The sequence below is a fragment of the Pseudorasbora parva genome, chromosome 2 (assembly GCF_024679245.1).
Source record: "Pseudorasbora parva isolate DD20220531a chromosome 2, ASM2467924v1, whole genome shotgun sequence".
NCBI lineage: Eukaryota > Metazoa > Chordata > Actinopteri > Cypriniformes > Gobionidae > Pseudorasbora > Pseudorasbora parva.
In genome coordinates, this window is record NC_090173.1 from 50,623,656 (window position 1) to 50,643,986 (window position 20,331).

General features: G+C 42.9%; 1 protein-coding gene across 7 annotated transcripts in view; it reads left to right on the top strand.

Annotated features, from left to right (window-relative positions):
• The first annotated feature begins 17,435 nt into the window (after positions 1–17,435).
• sdk2a (sidekick cell adhesion molecule 2a) overlaps positions 17,436–20,331 on the top strand; it is a 230,642-nt gene continuing 227,746 nt past the window's right edge. For all 7 annotated transcript variants that reach the window (XM_067423667.1, XM_067423676.1, XM_067423692.1 and 4 more), the window contains exon 1: positions 17,436–18,081. In XM_067423667.1, coding sequence (XP_067279768.1) covers positions 17,940–18,081 — 142 coding nt within the window. In that variant the 5' untranslated portion in view covers positions 17,436–17,939. The remainder of the gene's footprint in view (positions 18,082–20,331) is intronic.

Sequence of the window (20,331 nt, forward strand, 5' to 3'; positions counted from 1 at the left end):
CACCCTGGCCGCCGAGTGCAAGTGGAACGAGGAGGCACAGTGGGACATGTTCCTGCATGGGCTGGCTGACCGCATCCAGAAGGAGATATTCGCCATCGACCTTCCGGAGAAGATTGACGGTCTCATTGACCTTGCTTTGAGGGTGGACGCTTGTCTGAGTCGGCTGAGGTCCAGGATGGAGCCTCAGCATGGGAGTGTCGAATGCCCTCAGGCCAGCGCTACGGATGCGGTCAGCTACACCTTCGACCCGGAGCCCATGCAGGTGGGTCGAGCTCGGCTCTCCCGGGAGGAGAAGGCGAGACGGAGATCCCGTGGTCTTTGCCTGTACTGCGGCGGGAACGGACACCTGCTAGACTCCTGCCCGGTAAAAGACCACGCCCGGCGGTAAAAGGAAGGCTACTGTCGGGCGGGATCTCCGTGGAAAAGACCTCATCCTCCACTCTCCTCCCGGTGAGATTGCTGTGGGCAGCTCAGGATTATTCCAGCCTCGCCCTCCTCGACTCGGGAGCGGAAGGTAACTTCATTGACTCTGCCCTTGCTCACAAACTTAACATACCCACCATTGCACTCAAGAACACCATTTCTGTCAACGCACTCAACGGACAAGTTCTCCCTGACATTTCATTCACCACTGAACCACTTACACTGATCACTTCCGGCAACCACACCGAACGCATTTCATTTTTCATCCTGGACTCCCCTTTGGCTCCCGTTGTCCTCGGTCACCCTTGGCTGGAGTTACACAATCCAAGGGTTGACTGGGGACAAAACTCTGTGTCTGCGTGGAGTGATAAATGTTATGAGTCTTGTTTGGTGTCTGCTTGTTCGTCTGTTTCTCGTTCTGTTTTTCAGAGTGAGACGGTGAATCTGTCTAACGTGCCTCCGGAGTACCTCGACCTGAAGGAAGTGTTCAGTAAGTCCCGAGCTGCTTCTCTCCCTCCGCATCGTCCCTATGACTGTGCTATAGAGTTACTCCCAGGTAAGTCTCCTCCTAAGGGCAAACTATACTCTCTTTCTATTCCAGAGAGGGAGGCCATGGAGAAATATATTTCTGATTCTCTAGCCTCCAAATTCATCCGCCCTTCCTCTTCTCCAGCGGGGGCGGGGTTCTTCTTCGTGGGGAAGAAGGATGGTTCTCTGCGGCCTTGCATTGATTACCGAGGGCTGAATAACATCACGGTAAAGAATACCTATCCTTTGCCGTTGATGTCTTCAGCTTTCGAGAGGTTACAGGGAGCATCCGTCTTCACGAAGTTGGACTTACGTAACGCTTATCATTTGGTTCGCATCAGGGAGGGGGATGAATGGAAAACCGCATTTAACACCCCCAGGGGGCATTTTGAATACTTGGTCATGCCTTTCGGCCTTTCCAACTCCCCAGCGGTTTTCCAGGCACTCGTCAATGATGTGTTGAGAGACATGGTCGACCAATTCATATATGTCTACCTGGATGACATTTTGATTTTTTCTTCGTCTCTCCAGGAACATGTTCGACACGTCAGACGAGTGCTTCAGAGGTTGCTAGAGAATGGGCTTTTTGTCAAGGCGGAGAAATGCGCTTTTCATGCACAGTCTGTTCCTTTTTTAGGGTACATCGTGTCATCGGAGGGAATGCGCATGGATCCCGACAAGGTTAAGGCTGTGATGGATTGGCCAAGTCCAGATTCCCGTAAGGCCCTACAGAGGTTTCTGGGGTTCGCCAATTTCTATCGGCGTTTTATTCGCAATTTCAGCCAACTGGCCGCACCTCTGACTGCCTTGACCTCTCCCCGAATGACGTTCAGGTGGTCCGATACAGCCGAGGCTGTATTCGCCAAACTGAAAAGCCGCTTTGTTTCGGCTCCCATCTTAGTCGCCCCTGATCCCACACGTCAGTTCGTGGTAGAGGTCGACGCGTCAGAGGTGGGGGTAGGAGCGGTTCTTTCACAGCGCTCTCCCTCAGATGACAAGATGCACCCGTGCGCGTTTTTCTCCCATCGTCTTTCTCCTGCCGAACGCAATTATGACATTGGTAACAGAGAGTTGTTGGCCGTCAAGTTAGCGTTGGAGGAGTGGCGTCATTGGCTTGAAGGGTCGGGGGTACCTTTTATTGTATGGACGGATCATAAGAACCTTGAATATATTAGATCTGCTAAAAGACTCAACTCCAGGCAGGCTCGGTGGGCACTTTTTTTCGGACGTTTTGACTTTGTTCTCTCGTACCGCCCCGGGTCTAAAAACATCAAACCCGACTCTTTATCTCGTATTTTTGATGCTTCCGAACGCCCGGTTACTCCTGAGTGTATTTTGCCAGAGAAGATAGTTATCTCTACACTCACATGGGAGATCGAATCGAAGGTCAAAGTGGCCTTAGAAGGGGTAACGCCCCCGCCCGGCGGCCCACCGAGTTGTTTGTTCGTTCCGGAGGGGTTAAGATCCGAGGTCCTCAAATGGGGTCACTGCTCCAACATTGCCTGTCATCCAGGGGTAAACCGCACTTGCAGTTTAATAAAGCAACGATTTTGGTGGCCACTTATGGCTCGCGACATTCGCAGTTTCATTTTGGCTTGCTCGGTCTGTGCGGTTGGTAAGACATCTAACCAACCTCCCCAGGGGTTACTTCAGCCGCTGTCTGTTCCTTCGAGACCCTGGTCCCACATCGCTCTAGATTTTGTTACCGCCCTCCCGCCCTCCCAGGGCAAGACGGTCGTTTTGACCGTCGTGGACCGATTCTCGAAGGCAGCACATTTCATTCCCTTGCCCAAATTACCCTCAGCCAAGGAGACAGCGGTATCTGTAGTAGATCACGTCTTTCGGTTACATGGCCTCCCGATGGACGTGGTCTCCGACAGAGGTTCCCAATTTGTGTCCAAATTTTGGCAGGAGTTTTGTAAATTACTAGGAGCCACGGTTAGTCTGTCTTCGGGTTATCACCCCCAAAGCAACGGTCAGACCGAGAGAGCCAATCAGGATCTGGAGAGAGTGTTGCGATGTTTGGTATCCAAGAATCCTTCATCCTGGAGCCAGCAACTCTCTATGGTTGAGTACGCTCATAACTCGTTACCAGTGTCATCTACGGGCCTTTCGCCATTTGAGTGTAGTGTAGGTTACCAGCCACCTATTTTTCCTAGTCTGGATTCCGAGGTCGCGGTCCCCTCTGTTCACGCCTTTATCCAGAGGTGTCATCGCACATGGACCAGAGCCCGTGAGACTCTGCTCCAGGTGGGAGCGCGCACCAAGGCTAAAGCCGATCGCCACCGGTCTAAGCCTCCCGTTTACGTCGTCGGTCAAAAAGTGTGGCTTTCTACCAAGAACATTCCTCTCCGCTCCGTATCTAATAAACTTGCTCCCAAATTTATCGGCCCGTTCACTGTCACCAAGATCATTAGTCCGGTGACAGTCCGCCTCAAACTCCCTCCGGCGTACAGGAGGATTCATCCCGCCTTCCATGTATCCAAAATCAAACCTGTTTTTCACTCCCACCTTAATCCGCCAGTCCCGGTTCCCCCACCGCCGCGACTCGTAGATGGGGAACCAACTTATTCGGTTAATCGCATTCTGGATTCTAGACGGAGGGGACGCGGTTTCCAGTACTTGGTGGACTGGGAAGGTTACGGTCCGGAGGAGAGAAGTTGGGTTCCTGCTAGGGACATTCTGGATCACTCCCTTATTGATGATTACAATCAACAGGTAAGGTCGGCTGGGAGCGTCAGGGGACGCTCCTAGGGGGAGGGGTACTGTCACGGTTCATGGATTCCCTGTCTCACTCTTGGGTGCGTGTTGAATGTAGGTGAGGGCGGAGCCTGGGATTGGCTCATCACGCACCTGTGGCTGATCACCTGCACCAGCTGCAACTCATCACCTTCACCCTATTTAGTCTCTCTGTTTCTCTCTTGTCTTTGTCAGAGCGTTGTTGGATGTTCCCCTTGTGTCTCCGTGTTGGTTGTCGTTTCCCCCTTCCGTGAAACGCTGGATCCCTTCCCGGATTACCTCAACCGCGCTCCCGAGTCACTGCTGCTCACAGCCTGCCTGTGTCGCCAACAGAGTCTCTCTCACTGCTCCGTCTTATCCGGACTTCTTCTGTGTTCTGAGTTTTGGCTTCTGTGACACTTCTGTCATTAAACAGAGTTACTTGCAATTGAATCCTGCCTCTGTGAATCCGTTACATATACTAACTGAATATTACATGTATTATTTTGAAACAACTTTTAAATATATTTAAGGCACAATATGTAAGATTTTTTGATTAAATATCCAAAACCCACAAAGAACAATATAGTTGACTTGTATACTCACATTATCCCAAATGTTTCCAAGAATGTTTAAATCCAGAGAAATAAGCAATCCTAACCAGGACATGGACTGTCGCCTATCAATGACATCATACCCACGTTATTATCAATTTCCTGTTTTCCGGTTTCATTTTGTAGATACCAGGGAAACACCAAAAACGCTTTAATATATTTTGGAGACATTTATTGACAGAAAACTAATCATTGTTATATAGTCTTATTCGTTTACATCTTGTTTTCTTGATTTACCGCGAGTCCCATGTTTTACCATGCCTAATGTTGATCTAGCTCACTGCAGTGTGCAACAAGTGTCTCATACACTGTAAAAAATATTTTGAAAAAAAAGTTACCTGGTTGCCTTAAAATTTTGAGTTCATTGAAATAAAAATTTTGAGTTAATACAGTGAACATTTTTTGAAAATATTATTAAAAGATTTTGTAAGCATATTGGGTAATTGTGTGTTTTATTTCTGATGACGCAGTGAAACTTGTGAGCCAAATAGTGCTATTTTCATGATTTGTCAATTTTTTTATGTGGTTCATATATGATAATATTTTAAGTTTTTATTTATTAAACAAATTTCCTTCATTGTATCAACTCACATTTTTAATTTCAATAAACTCAAACTTTTAAGGAAACCAGGTTACTTACTTTTTTAAGTTAAACCAACAAAAACGAAAAAAATTTTACAGTGTAGTAGCTGCTGAGTGAGCACACAGAGTAGCATTATAACATAACTTTCAACACACTCACACTCAAAATCCAACAGTGATTCTTAATGTAAAACTTAATTTTAAAAATCTAGTCTGTAGTATTCACATACTATTCCTCGTTTACTCAGAAAACCCAAGTTAAAATGAATCGGTTGGTTTGAGTGCCATTTTGTCAAGCAAAAAAACAAACTCACCATTATGGTGATCAGTGTTCACTTTGGTTTGGCACTTGGAACATTCGTATTATTATAACTCTCTTCCTATTGATGAAGAAACAAGAAATCAATTATTTGGTTTCAAAGGAAGATAATTAATAAATAGCCTGCTTTTAAACGTTGACCTAGCTTTAGACAGAATAATGAACTGTAGTTACTGATTTAGTCAGAAATGAAGGTCACCAGCAGCCATATCACCCTGTAGCTCAAGACTGGTTTCCCACTGAAGCTAAGCAGGGCCAAGCCTGGTCAGTACCTGGATGGGAGACCAACTGGGAAAACCAGGTAGCTGCTGGTAGAGGTGTTAGTGAGGCCAGCAGGGGTGCTCACCCTGTGGTCTGTGTGGGTCCTACGCCCCAGTATAGTGATGGGGACACTATACTGTCAAAGAGCACCGTCCTTCAGATGAGACGTTAAACCGAGGTCCTGACTCTCTGTGGTCGTTAAAAATCCCAGGATGTCCTTCGATAAAGAGTAGGGGTGTAACCCCGGCATCCTGGCCAAATTTGCCCACTGGCCTCTGTCCATCATGGCCTCCTAATCTTCCCCATATCCTGATTGGCTTCATCACTCGGTCTCCTCTCCACCAATCAGCTGGTGTGTGGTGGGCGTTCTGGCGCAATATGGCTGCCGTCGCATCATCCAAGTGGATGCTGCACACTGGTGGTGGTTGAGGAGATTCCCCCCTTCTATGTAAAGCGCTTTGAGTGCCTAGAAAAAGCGCTATATAAATGTAATGAATTAACCTTTTAAAATGAATCTATGTAATATTTCCCTTTATGTCGTGTAATGATCGATTACAATTGTCTTGCTAACACTTACGTCATAAACGCCTGTGGACTTTTAATTGGGTTGACATAATCCCTCTATATTTGTAACCGTATCTAGCAGTTGATCATGCTTTAGACATACACACACTTCAACATTTCAGCAAAACACAACACTGGTAACAACAACGGTAGCTCTACTAAGTCAAGAGCGGATCTAAAGTAAAAGCTCAAGTACTCTCTACTGATCTTTTTCAGTTACTTCAACTCTTGTATAAGTGAACTATAAACTAAGCATTTGTTAGCACAACATACTATTCCTTTTTCACTTTTTGTGTTTTTTTAAGGCAATCGCTTTGCATGGTTAGTGCAGAAAAATTACATATTGTGTACTTTTATATATTTAAGACCAATTTTAAGCCGTTTACATTATATTTTTATATATTAAATTGTGTTAAAATGTAACCACTTTAAGTACATTTAGGACAATTTTAGTGCATTTCTTCACAATTCATTTAAAACATACTTCTAGAACTATTTGAAGCTTTGTTTTAACATGCTTCAGGAACATTTCAATCGCATTTCAGCTCATTATATACTATATTAGCATTTTAGCAATCTTTTTTCAGTATTCTTATACATTAGAAAAGTACAGCAGCATTTCTCTTAACCAAAATACATTATAATAAAATAAAGATCAGTGAAACACAGTGACAGAGCTACTTTTATTTGTAGAATACTATAATTTGTAGAACATTTCAGCTAGGAAATAACTGTGAAAAAAGTGCCGGATTTGATATATCCACCATGAACTGACTGGATGGTGAAAAGTGGTTGTTACAAACAGGAAAGGAGCCAGGGTGTTGAGATAGTGACATCATCCCCCAAAAAACAAGGTAATTTCAGTGGGTTTGCAAGTTATTACATTTTGATAAAAGACACAAAATAACGTCTTTTTTACTTTGAAATGACGTGCATCAATGAATCATGCGATGAGGAATCTGCATTAGAAAAGTAAATGGGGTTAATTTCGATTTCATGCTGGGTTTAAGAGGAACATTATGGTACAGTTATGATGAAATAGCCAAACTATTCCAGCTTGTGTCATATTTATAGACCCCAGATTTCACTGAGTGCATTTAAAACTAAAGGACTCTGCGCAACCATAACACAGAGAGACAGCTTTATCACCATACATTCAAAACCTCTTTGCATTCTCATATCTCTTTTGGAATAAGTTGCTTTGCTAGACATTAGGCTGCTTGCGGGGTGACAATGTGTTCCAGCACCGCCGAATGGGATAATTTGAAATTTCTGTTGTGGTTCATTTATATCTCTGTGCTCTGAATGTTAATTTATTCAAGGGCTTGACATGTGCCCTTTTTAGTTTTCTACATCTGTCTGAGTGCAGATGCACAAGAACCCTTTTGTGCTGTCTTACTGATAATTCGCCTCCACTCTTTAGACATCAAACTATCAGATGCCCTTTCTAGGACCCTTTCCAGCTCTGAAAGTCATTTCAAAGCTCTGCCGTTTGGCAGAAGAGGTTTAAGCCAAGTGCGCAAAACAAGCCTGGCGCTGGTCACCCTTTCATGCAACAAAAGCCCCATACTGCAGCCATGCAGTCGCCAATGTAACAAATGCTAGTTTGCCACAGTTACTGAGAGCAAATATGTAATTAAATTATAGTCACTTATGAAAATGGTAATGATTGCAAAGCGGGTTACTCTAAATATTTTCTGTAAAAAGCTGGATATGTTGAATAATATTAATTTGTTGCTTTGCCTGATGTGCATGATTCCTGCTGCCATTTAAAGGCCGTTTAGTAAAGTGATGATATTCTGATGCTTTTGATTGGCTCTCGTTTGAACAGCGCACCACATCTGCCAATTACATCACCTGAAAGCTGGAAGCTTTATGCTACAACCTGTCTGAGAGTTGCCACCATGGCGAGAGATAAAAATAGGCTCCAGTGCTGGAAAATAGAAAAGTAATCAAATGTAATCTGGTACATAACTTTAATAAAGCAACTGAAATGTTACACTACTTATTAAACAGGGAAACTTGTAATCTGTAACCTATTACATTTCCAAAGTGACCTTCCCAACAATGTTTGATATAGTTTGAGTGGGAACGAATTCAAACAAAAATTATAATTTCGTGATGGGTGCTTCCAAAACACCGCTTTGTGAAGCTTTGTAACCTTTGCAAATCATTTGTTCTGAACCAGTGATTCGGAGCGTGAATCATAATGAAAAAATGTAATGATTTCAGTAAATGAGGTCATGGGCTGCATCTGAAATCACACACTTCCCTACTATATGGACCTCTCGACAAAGAGTATTTCTCTTCGTCAAAAAACGATATGACAAAATGGGTATGTCAGAGTTCACAGTACTTATAAAAGAGTAGTAACCTACTTCCAACGAGTGTGCATACATGTTGTGATGACATTCATTCTACACACACTCATACTTATAGAACATTTTTAGCAGCCATGAATTAGTTACTTATTATATATATTAGAGGTGGGCGTACACGGTGCGATTTTTGCTGTCGTACGAACTCGCAGCCGTTTTTTTTCTCTCAGGAGAAATCGCGTGGACATCGTGGATGCTCGTATGTTCGTGGCTCGCACCGTGTGAGAGGAAATGCGAAACGAGCCGAGCACGTTAAGAGCACCTCTCGACCTTACGATCATTTTTAAGCATGCTTAAAAAATTTGAGGCGTCGGCCTGATTTTCACCAGCGTATGGGTGTCCCCTATTGCCAAATCATGCACAACCACATCACATAGGCTCAATCTATGAGTATTATTAGGCTATATATCTCAGTGGCTACAACCATACAGCGTATATACACACACACACACACACACACACACACACACACACACACACTTTCTCTCTCTCTCACGCGTGCGGCACCGTCTCTCTCCCTCTGGTTTTTTATCCATTGAGAGGATGTTCTCAGCTTTTCAACAAATCATTTGCACACATATTTTTTCTTTCTTTTTTGCATCTGAAGCTATCAGCAACATTTAAAGCTCAGGTCTCTGTGTTTAACACGAAAGCTTGTGTGATCGCAGCCGGCTCGCGGTGCAAACAGTCGTGCCGTGTACCAGCTGATTTTATGCGACGATCAAATTAAATGACTCGTAGCGTCTGCAATATCTCACGACCTCCCAAGTGTCCGAATTCGCACAGTGTACGCCCGCCTTAAGTACCTTTTCAAGAGTATAAGGGAGAGAGGGGTAATGTAAGGTTGCCGGCTAAAATTCGCATCCCTGGGTCTATATATCACATAATTAAGGTGGCTTCAACCCGTGGACTTGGAAACAACTCGCAGGAAAATTTGGCAACACGGTGCAGTTGAGTTCTGTTGACATTTGAAAACTAACATAATGCGTCGCTCCGTTGCTCTGATTGGTTAAAGGTCTGTCCAATTGAGATCTTTCCTGGTTCGGTTGAAATACACCCCATAATCACAGCCCAATGGAGCAGTTTCAGACTCATATTCTGACTAGAATTGAGTATGACCACATCAGGGTAGGAATCATCCTGAATTAATGGAAAATATGTCTTTTGTACTGATATATCATTTTAGCTCACTTTGAGGGGAGCAAATGTAAGAAATGTACCCCACTCTCCCCCATGCCATTCATTTCATGAAGATTTGGGAACGTATTCAGGCAGAACTTGACATTGTTCAAATTGCAAAACTCTGTTGCTTCAAATGTCCCCGGAGTTGTAGAGAGCAACAACTAAATCAATCGACAGCAACCATTTAAAATTAGCCCAATTCCGCAGAAAAAAACCTGGCTTCGGCAACATTGGCAAAAATATTTCCCGGCTTCTTCTGGTATTTTTAGATGGGAACATAAAACGTACATTTCTGCCACCTAATGGACTGGAGTGCAAACGCATTCTTGGGTGCTTTAAGATTGAGGCATGATATGTACATTGTACGGACGTCTCCAAGAAAGATATTTATTTATTTATCATTTTGCTTTGTCCACAGAAGAAAGAAATGTTTATAGGTTCAGATGAACATTAGGGTAAAAGTGGACCAAATTTTTATATAGGTGAACTATCCCTTTAAAGTACACATTTTATAAATGCACATTATTGATACCGTTATGAATTATCATTTTTTTTTATGTTAAGTTTTTGGTCTTTAGTATGCTTGACCGGAAAGCATGGGGTGGAGAGAGAGAGAGAGGGGAATGGAATCGAAATTGCAGTTGCGCTACATGACGGCGGCTAACCTGAAGAAATTTGATCTTCCGATGAAATGTCAAGCTTCTTAGATCATTTAGTCCATTTAGTTAGTTAACTTAACCTATGCAAGTTCATATTCATATCTGCTTCCATCTAATCAACAACCACTGAACAGAACCAATTCCCCACCCTACATTTTTTTTATTTTTCAATAAGCCGTTTCACTCAGATGTGCGTCAAAATACGTAAAGAAAAAAAAATAACCTAAAATGTCTAGATGTTGCAGGTACACTGGTCTCCTAGGAGGTGTTTAGTTTTTAGATTTCATGAAGATTTGGGAAAGTATTCAGGCAGAACTTGACATTGTTCAACTGTGTAGGAGAAATATGTATCTGGACTATACATATTTCATGGTCTGAGCCGCACTTGAGGATGTTTTATCCCAGAGAGGTAGCATTTTTCACGTTTCAATCTGCTTGGCTTTACAAGCGTTTCAGGGACAGGGCTGTGTCTGTGAAGGATGATTCCTCTCCGAGGGGAAATCAGATTTTCCCAGCTAGACATCCTGTTTAACAGCAGCTTAGTAAGAGTAATGCTGTGATATCATATAATTGCGTGCATGTGTGTGTGCCGGTGGACATGTGGAGAAGACACTCTCAGGAGAAGGGGCTTATCAAAAGGAACGTATGTCAAATTAGGATGGCAGACCTGGTGGGAAGGCAAACCACAGAGCCCTGGCTCTAATGAGCCTCCAATCCAGAGCATCACAAAAGCCTACGGGATCCAACGCCAAACACTGCCAATCAGACACGATGCGCAGGGCACCGTAATGTATCCCTAATTTCCCAGACTGAGCCAGTGTGCGACTCGAAGCGGAATGAAATGAAGCCTTTCCGTTTCTGTTCATTCAATCTAGCGCGGAGGAGTTGAGAGAACGTTTGGGAACGGATGGAATGACAGTGCTGCGGTTTGACAGCCGCGAGATTGAGACGAGGCGAGCGGGGTCATATTATGTGGCTTGATTTGTATTCTCGCTCTGCGGCTAATAGGCAGGTCCGATTGGCATTCCTGAAACTTTCCTTGACGTGCGGCGTGGAGCTGTCACTACGCACAGGCTCGTGGGTTTTCTAGGCTTTCATTTCATGGGAGATATAAAGCGAGGAGAAGGGTCTGCATCAAGAAAAGAAAAATGTGAGGAACCAACAGAGAGTCTGCATTGTTGATAAACGATCCTGTGCACCGTTTCAAATATTTCTTTATTATACCTTATGACGCAGGTGTCAAATAATAATCCCCGGTGATTAATGACTAGTGTGCAGTATCAACTCGAAACTAGGCTAAAAACAATGAGCAATGTTCTGCGGTGCACAATGACTACATTTAAATGAGCCAATTAAATGTAAACATCTAAGCAAAACATGGATTGAGGTTGGAAGGTACGACTGTACACACCATGCAGCAGAATAAATGTCAGCATGGAAGAGATTTTGCATTATTATTGTCTGATGTGCGAGTCCGATTCAAGGGAAATCAGATCACCTGCATGGAGAAATAACTCATATTTAATAACAGCAAAATTGTTGCAGGCCAAACTCACATTTGAATGATATATTAATAATATGACACGAACTGTCAATTTTGCCTCGGAATATATTCAGTGTATACACTGCCTGGTCAAATAAAATAAAAAAACACTGTTTGGATTTAAAGAGGCAAATGCTTAAGAGTCAATGATTGGATAGTTAGAGTGATTATTATGTTTCCAGCATGTTATATTGAGCAAGAGCTCTTCTAACCCTTATTTAATTTCTTAAAGCTGTCATGAAACTGTCTGCAAGTCTCATGTTAATCTGGAGTAGTACTGCATCCTTCATATCCTAGAAGAGTCTTTAGTTTTATCAGATTTATAAAAGAAAGATACACTGTAGCGATTCTTTCCAAAAACAGCCGAGCTCATGAAGGCGTGCAGTGGGCGGAGCTAAAGAGTCTCAAGCACGCACACACACACGTTTGTTTTTGTAAAATGTTGGGACATAACATAGAAACCATATTTTCTATCCCCCTACACTGCCCCTAAACCTACCCATCACACACACACACACACACACACACACACACACACACACACACACACACACACACACACACACACACACACACACACACACACACACTGCCCCTAAACCTACCCATCACAGGAAATAGCCTGCCTTTTTACTTTCTAAAAAAAAAAAAAAACATCCTGTATGATTTATAAGCCTTTTGAAAAGTGGGGACATGGGTAATGTCCTCATGTTTCACCCTCTCCTGTTATACCTGTGTCATACCCATGGCATCATAAACATTTGTGTCCTCATATGTCACAAAAACAATCGCACACACAGACATTTTATGGAGTTTCACTCACCGCCTGTGGTTTCAACTCGTTGACCGGGAACAAACACGATTGCAAAACTGTTGCTTCTCCGGAAAAACAAACGGCATCCACTGTTTCCTTAACGCTGGATTAATTGGGAAGCTGAACAAGGTTATCTTTCCCTCACAACCATAAACACACTTCTTCAGTGACATTGTTGATTTTGTGGTCTAAAGGAAAGGGCGAATGGACGCGCTCATCCGCGAGAAGTGCCCTTACAAGGAATTCCATCCACCCTTTTTGTGTAATACAGGGCCATACCCGAAAAGTAACTTTCCGAAACTTGATCGAATCCTCAAGGAGTGTATTTGGAACAGAAATACTATTTTTTTTTAAATTTTGGCCATGGTAAGAATGAGAATCCAACTTTAACTGTGTAAATAAGTCAGAATGCATGAAATAGCATTAGACCCTTTCACAATTTGAGCCTGATGAATCTTGACATTGTCATCCTGCAGGAATATGGCCATGACATGTCTTCCTACATGGTTGTTTTGAGAAATTAAAAGCTACACACTCCTTCATTTAGGGTTAGAAAACCTGTTGCCAAACATAATATTCACTGCAATAATGATTCAATCATAGACTCTTAAGCATTTGCCTATTTAAATCCACACTGAGATTTTTGCTGGGCAGTGTAATATATTAGACTAACAATGAGCAATACCTTTGTTACAGGTCATTCAGACTGAATGCAATGATTGGATAATGTTTAGTCCTGAGACTTCAACAGAATATATGTACATGTTTTAAAGGGTTAGTTCACCCAAAAATGAAATTTCTGTCTTTAATTCCTCACCCTAATGTCGTTGGACACCCATTATACCTCCGTGAGACGTCCGTTCATCTTCAGAACACAAATTAAGATATTAGTGTTGAAATCCGATGGCTCAGAAAGGCCTTCATTGACACCAATGTCATTTCCTCTCTCAAGACCCATAAAGGCACTAAAGACGTCAATACAAAGCCCATCTCACTACAGCGGCTCTACAATCATTTTATGAAGCCACGAGAATAGTTTATGTGCGCAAAAAAAAACAACAACTAAATAATGACTTATATAGCGATGGGCCGATTTCAAAACAAAGCTTTGAACGGTTCTGAATCAGTGAATCGATTCATGATTCAGATCACGAGTCAAACTGCTGAAATCACGTGGCTTTGGCGATCCGAATCATGAATCGATTCACTGATTCAGAACCGTTCAAAGCTTCTTTTTTTTAATCGGCCCATTTTATGTTTTTTTTTTTTTTTTAATATACCTTTTCTTTGAATGTCAAAAGGGGAAAAACTGATTTGAAATTACTCATAGCATGATGTAACATTTTGTTCCTACCACCACCCACCCCTATTACTGTATGCATGTCTTCATCCATTCTAAATCTGTACTATTTTAGGTCAAACAGAAAACATATTTAAGCAAGACATGGCGCAGCACCTATTTCACCTGCCAGTTAACTAGTGTTTCTTGCCACCTGCCATGTCTACCTGGGTGCAGTGAGCAGCGGGATAATAACGGCAAGACAGGCGCAATTTGCGTCTGCATCAGACTGGGAGCGGAAAGCTGCCACCCAGCCTGCGAGTCTCATCATCTGAGCATCATTAAAACAGGCCATGAGAAACGCAGCCCGACGCGGCTCCAGCGAGCACAGGAACCCTGCTGACTGAGGAGCTGCGGTTCTGACAAGACGTCAGGAGAGCACGACAGCATAGTCTGCGGAGCAGTCCCACATGCCGTGAGCTCTGTTCCTTCGTTAATGGAGAAACGCTTTTCTTGAAAGCTAGAGCGCAGCATTTTGTGTTAATCAATACGGTTCACTTCTGCCTCTTCCACCTTCACAGCCAACAGTTCAAGGCCCAGTCAGCATCACTCACGAGGCTTATTTGGCTTCTGTTCTCCTTCTGCCTCAGCCCTCATGTTAATCATATTAAGTGGTGAATGTTGCTTAATTAAAAACAAAAACATAGGCATTTTGTTGAACATGCACATATTTACTCAGAGGTGGCTCCCCTGAGGGCTGAAGAAAGTGTGTGTGTGTGTGTGTGTGTGTGTGTGTGTTGGGTTTAAATTCTTACGTTTTCTTCTTCTTCTTCTTCTTCTTCTTCTTCTTCTTCTTCTTCTTCTTCTTCTTCTTCTTCTTCTTCTTCTTCTTTCTTTTATGTCAGGCGGTACAACCAATTAGCTGTATGTATATAAACTGTAGTTGTACCCCCTGACATGGAAAGTGCACCAACCTACCTGGAAATGAACCGTTTTACCAGTATTTGAGAGAGATCTACAAACCTTTTCACTCTGCCACAAGGATCAGTTAGGTTCCTCTGGATGATGCAATATCATCTTCACTGAATTCATAATGCAAGAGCTCTGTTTGCTAGCCTGACAAGCCAGACCCACATCACGATGTTTGGTCTGGAAACTCACCATTGACGGCTCAATCCGAGGGGCGGATAAACGGTTGTCTTTCAAACTCCCTCTGTACGCGATAGGATAGCGCTACCACCAACCAGAGCAACGTGAAGCAGAGCTAGTTGAAGCTAGTAAACATGTGAAGATTAAACTGTCTCCGTATCTGGTCGGCAAAACTCAGAACACATCTTCCCTCCTTAAGAATGACTTCAGTGCCGTTCTTTGTTCTTTTCTCAGAGAAAAGCTTAACTCCAAGTCTTCCAGAGTCACGGTCAAAGCTGATTCGAGAGACCGCCGTTCGCCAGTTTCTGTGTTTACTAGAAGCACGCAAGCGCAACTCGGTCGTCATTATGTTAAGCCCCGCCCACCGACTCTACACACGATGTGATTGGCCTGACCAGAGTTGGGTTTTTACAGCTCAGAAGTCTTTTGAGAGTTGCTAGACGACACTCTGCCACAAATCTAATCTGCTGTGTCTAGATTTCTAGGCAACATGTTTGCAGCTGTGGCACCCTGACATTTGAGAATACAAATTGCTGGGCAAAACTTTTTCAATCATCTATTAGTTTTTAAAAATGCTGGTATTTATAAAACATTGTTTAAATGAAAGGGTTCAAACCCAAAATGATGCCATATAGTATGTCATTTTCAAACCACCTGACATTTTAAAGATAACAAAACATGAAATAATATGTATTATTGTATTTAAATGTACTAAATATGTGGATGGTGCCGTGTAAGCATTGTTGCAGACCATGCACATCCTTTCATGGAAACGGTATTCCCCGGTGGCAGTGGCCTCTTTCAGCAGGATAATGTGTCTGCCACAAAGTAAAAAAAAAAAATATATTCAGGAATGGTTTGAGGAGCACAACAACGAGTTTAGGTTGTTGAATCCGCATTCAGCATCTGTGGGATGTGTTGAACAAACCTGGTTCAAACAAGTCCGATCCATAGAGGCCCCACCTCTCAACTTACAGGACTTAAAGGATCTGCTGCTAAGATAGTGCCAGACACCACAGAACACCATCAGGGGTCTAATAGAGCCCATGCTTCAACAGGTCAGGGCTTTTTTGGGGGGCCAACACAATACTAGGATGGTGATCATATTATGTCTGATTTGTGTGTGTGTGTGTATATATATATATATATATATATATATATATATATATATATATATATATATCCCATATATATCCCCAAGTACTCATAATATATATATATGTATGTATATATCATTCATCCAAATAATCTATTGGCATTTGATCACATTGTCATAACCTCAGTCATTCTTCATTGTCACCATCTTTCTCCCCTTACAGTGTTTACAACGTACAGTCTAATGAAATATATAAATCACATCCCCCCAGGCATGTCCCCTAGTACTCATAATATATTTTTTTAAGTATCACTAGCATCATCATCACATCATGACATCTTTACAACCATCATCGGCAGCATCGTCATTACCTTGGGTCAAAGTACAGGGCTTGAACTCGGACAGCACACATACTGATTATTTAAGTGTGGAGTCGAGAAATGATGTTTCATTAACAAAGGTCAGGAGGAACCAAAGGCAAATATATAAAGACCCATTATATAATTTATATATATAATTTGCACATCAACAAAATTAACATCAATGTTTACCACCATCACCACACGGTCATCAGCAATTCACCATTACCACCACCACAGCAGTAATCAGTGTTACTGTCATTATCACCAACTTCATAATCTTACCATACACCGAGTCTAAGGACTGACAATTTGGAACGCCTCACATGCTTATATTTAGACTGTGGGCTATCAATTTGATATTTGCCTCCTGCTCAGTGTGGGAATCAATGCGGTTTCTGGATGTAACTCGAACAGTTGTGCAGTACGTGAGTCATAGCATGCTTGGGTAACGAGTGCAGGAGTCTGTAGATCTGTTCGGAATTTAAAACCAGATTTGTGTCCTCAGGATCAAAGCCTACACTGAGCCTGCGGTCTCAGAGAGAGAGAGGGGGGGGGGGGTATAGAAAAAGAGAACACTAATAATAATGTTGCTCTAGGAGTTTATACTCTCTTGGCAAACAGAGATCCTGCACTGTGGCGTTTATACTGGCATGCAGCCGGATAGGCTAATTGTGGACCGCTTGAACTATGCTCAAATATTAATAAAGTGTCCAACCAGAGCTTGCTGCGTGTTCGAGTTACAGACTATTGATATTTTCCTAAACACGCTCTCACCGCAGCATGAATAATGGCCAAACTTTTAATAATGATCGATAGATGTATTACGAACATGTCGTAATAAGAAGACGCAGTTTCCTCACCCGCCGCGTGGTGGCGACATTCCGCAGTAAAGGAGTTCCGCTTCAGTCCTGTGAGTTGTGGGGCACTCATACATTGTTACTCGCAGTACTGAAAGGACGCGGACACTGCGATTTGGGGGAATACATCCAAGATACCAGACGGAATTTTCCCCTCCTCGAGACTCCACTACACCAGCCTTTTCTTTTCTCGAGCAGTGGATTTATAGTGTCTCTTTTCAGAGCACCCACTTTGAGAGATGCCTCATGAGTCATGACGCGCAGAGATGCAGCGGGATCGAGTCACTCCTTTGAACGCAAATGACTGAATTCATTTGAACCCGGTTCAGAGAGATTTCTGTGATTAGTCTTTTTCCTAGTGGCTAACTTTTTGTAGGCAAACCTAGATAAATAACCCCTGAAAAATAAAATAAAATAAATAAAATGCTTGTAATTTGAATTCGTGCTGTTTATGCTTATCATAAACTTTGCTTCATCAGACTTTGCATCAGTTTATTGGTGTGTGACGGGTACAGGCTGATTTATAGACTCCTCCTCATTAACCGCTGGTTTTGGACGCACGGGAGCAGCGCGCTCACATTGCTCTCTGGAAACCGGGACTACGGCGCAACATGTATCCAGCGCGACGCCGGCGAACGCGTGCTGAGCACTCACGGCCGTGCCGGAGCATCATGTCGAGGCGCGCGTTTGCTCTGAAGTGGGGCGCCGGATGGATTCTGATGGTTTCTTTCATCAATAACACTTGGGCGCAAGGTAAGCCTCTCCGATCTTATAGTGGCCACTGAGACTCCGCGCTCGCAAAGCACTGATGTGTGGGATTTATGGAAGGAATCCAAAAGGAATGCGAATGGGATTTCAGTCATAATTCGGAACCAATTCTAGTGGGATCAAACAGGAACCCTTTACGAATTAAACAAAGCATTCATGGATAAACTAAAGATTGCATTCTCAGTCAGTTCTAAATGGTGATAGAAATGTTATTAGTATTCCTTTGGGAATCAAGCATTCTTTATTGATCAGTGAAGTTTTGGAATATGGCACGTGCTGCTATAGATGATTGCCTGGCAGATGTGGTTGAAATAAATACCCTGCTGTCTCTATGACCAGCATCACTTGTGGAACAATCCCAGGGGATGGAGAGATCAGGCGCCAAGCATTAATACCGCACAGTTCCGTTTATTTCTGTTACTACACCACACCTACACAATGGGTAAAGTTTAAATAGACATGTCTGTTCTGAGAATGAAATATGTATCTCAGCTCATCTGTGAAAAGAAAACGACAAATGCCAAAATGCATTATGGATGTAAGCTTTTTCAAGCTATATGCCATGTGTCTAGTTGAATGAAAATCATACATTTGTTGGTTTTGGTTCATCTTATTTTATTTATAATGCTTTTTTGCCCACTTGGTAGTCAGAAATACAATGAATTGGCTGATATTTGGCCAATTGGAGATAATTGTCTAAGACGTGTACTTTTGGCAGATTAAAATTACACAGGTCTACACAGCGCCTTGTAGGATAATACACATTTTTGTGTTGTTTTTAATTTTTCCATAAAGTAAGTAATTACTATATAAATAATTTTGAGTAAGATGTTATATATATATATATATATATATATATATATATATATATATATATATATATATATATATATATATATATATATACATGAGATGAAATATAGAGAGAGATTGTGAGTTTGTGTTGATTTAAACTGACTTAAAGAGCAACCACCAATTGAATTGAATCAACCCTCCATCCATCTCCCTGGCTGTCATGCATCGCTCTTTCGTCCAGTTGGCTCCTGCGGGTATTTTACCTTTTGACAAGGTGTTCTGCTCTGTCCACGGGGTGCATTTCTCATCTATTAGCTGCTGTAAAAATGGCCCTGGCATCTGCAGGCAGATGGCTGATATACAGCCCAGTGATCAATCCTGTTTGACAGATCTTAAAGTACTGGCACTGGTGATTCATTCACTGTGAAGAGGCTTGGATTGGCTGAGGTGCATCTGATCATTACAATGCCCTAAGCATCGGAGTGCTAAAAGCAGCATAATCCTTGAGCGTGTCAGCCTTTTGAGCAGGCTGCATTGGGGTATAAATGGACCTCTTTCTTATCTAAAAAGCGTTCAGACATCCCCTACTAGCGTGGCACAGTGTTTGCTGGCTTATAAGCGTTCTCTCATGGAGCGTATGCATTCACTAGCATATAGGCCAAGGTCTGTCCGGAGTTTGTTTGGCGCTCGACAGGGCTGCTTTGTTTTTCCCTGTATTGATTTGATCCCTGTTTTCATCCTTAAGTGTTCTTTCGATGCCCTTGGACAGCTTTAAGGGAGCTTAGCGGCGACTAAAAGGAAACCCAGCACTTTGGTCAATGGGTAGAAAAAGTTCCCTTTTCACCTCAAGTCTTTCTTCGGTGTGATCAATTGCTCGGCTCCGCTTCAAGCTGGCAGACTTTGCAGCCTCGGACGACCAAATGGGAACCTGTCACAGAGGGTGGCGAGAAGCAGTCGCGGGGCTCTTTCCTTCACGGAGGGTGGCATCAACCACCATCGAGGAGCAGCGAGCCTCTGATGCCCAACGTTCCCCCGAGGGGCTGCCGCCGTATTTGTTCTGAAGCTTCTCGCTAATGAGTATCAGCGTGACTGGCATGCGGGGTACAGCAGAATAGGTTCAGTCATCCTCGTGGAGCGTGGGGAACGCAGAGCATTCCATAAATTAGGAGGGCTCAGAAGCTGAAGAGGTCTCTGGGGATGCTGAGGTGTCGTGCTTGTTTTTTTTTTTTCCATCCAAAAGCCGAATATGTTTCTCGTGCTGCGTTTAATAGAGATCGGGGCTCTAATTCCACCGGGACACCTGATAGATTCTGCTAAAAGAGACGGCTCCAACCGTGTGGCACTTATTCTGAGCTCGATGAAAAGCAGAAACCCTCCTTGTGAGGCTGACCACCTTTGGAGTGTGCTACCATTAGGGCAGTGCACAAATGCTTTTTGAAC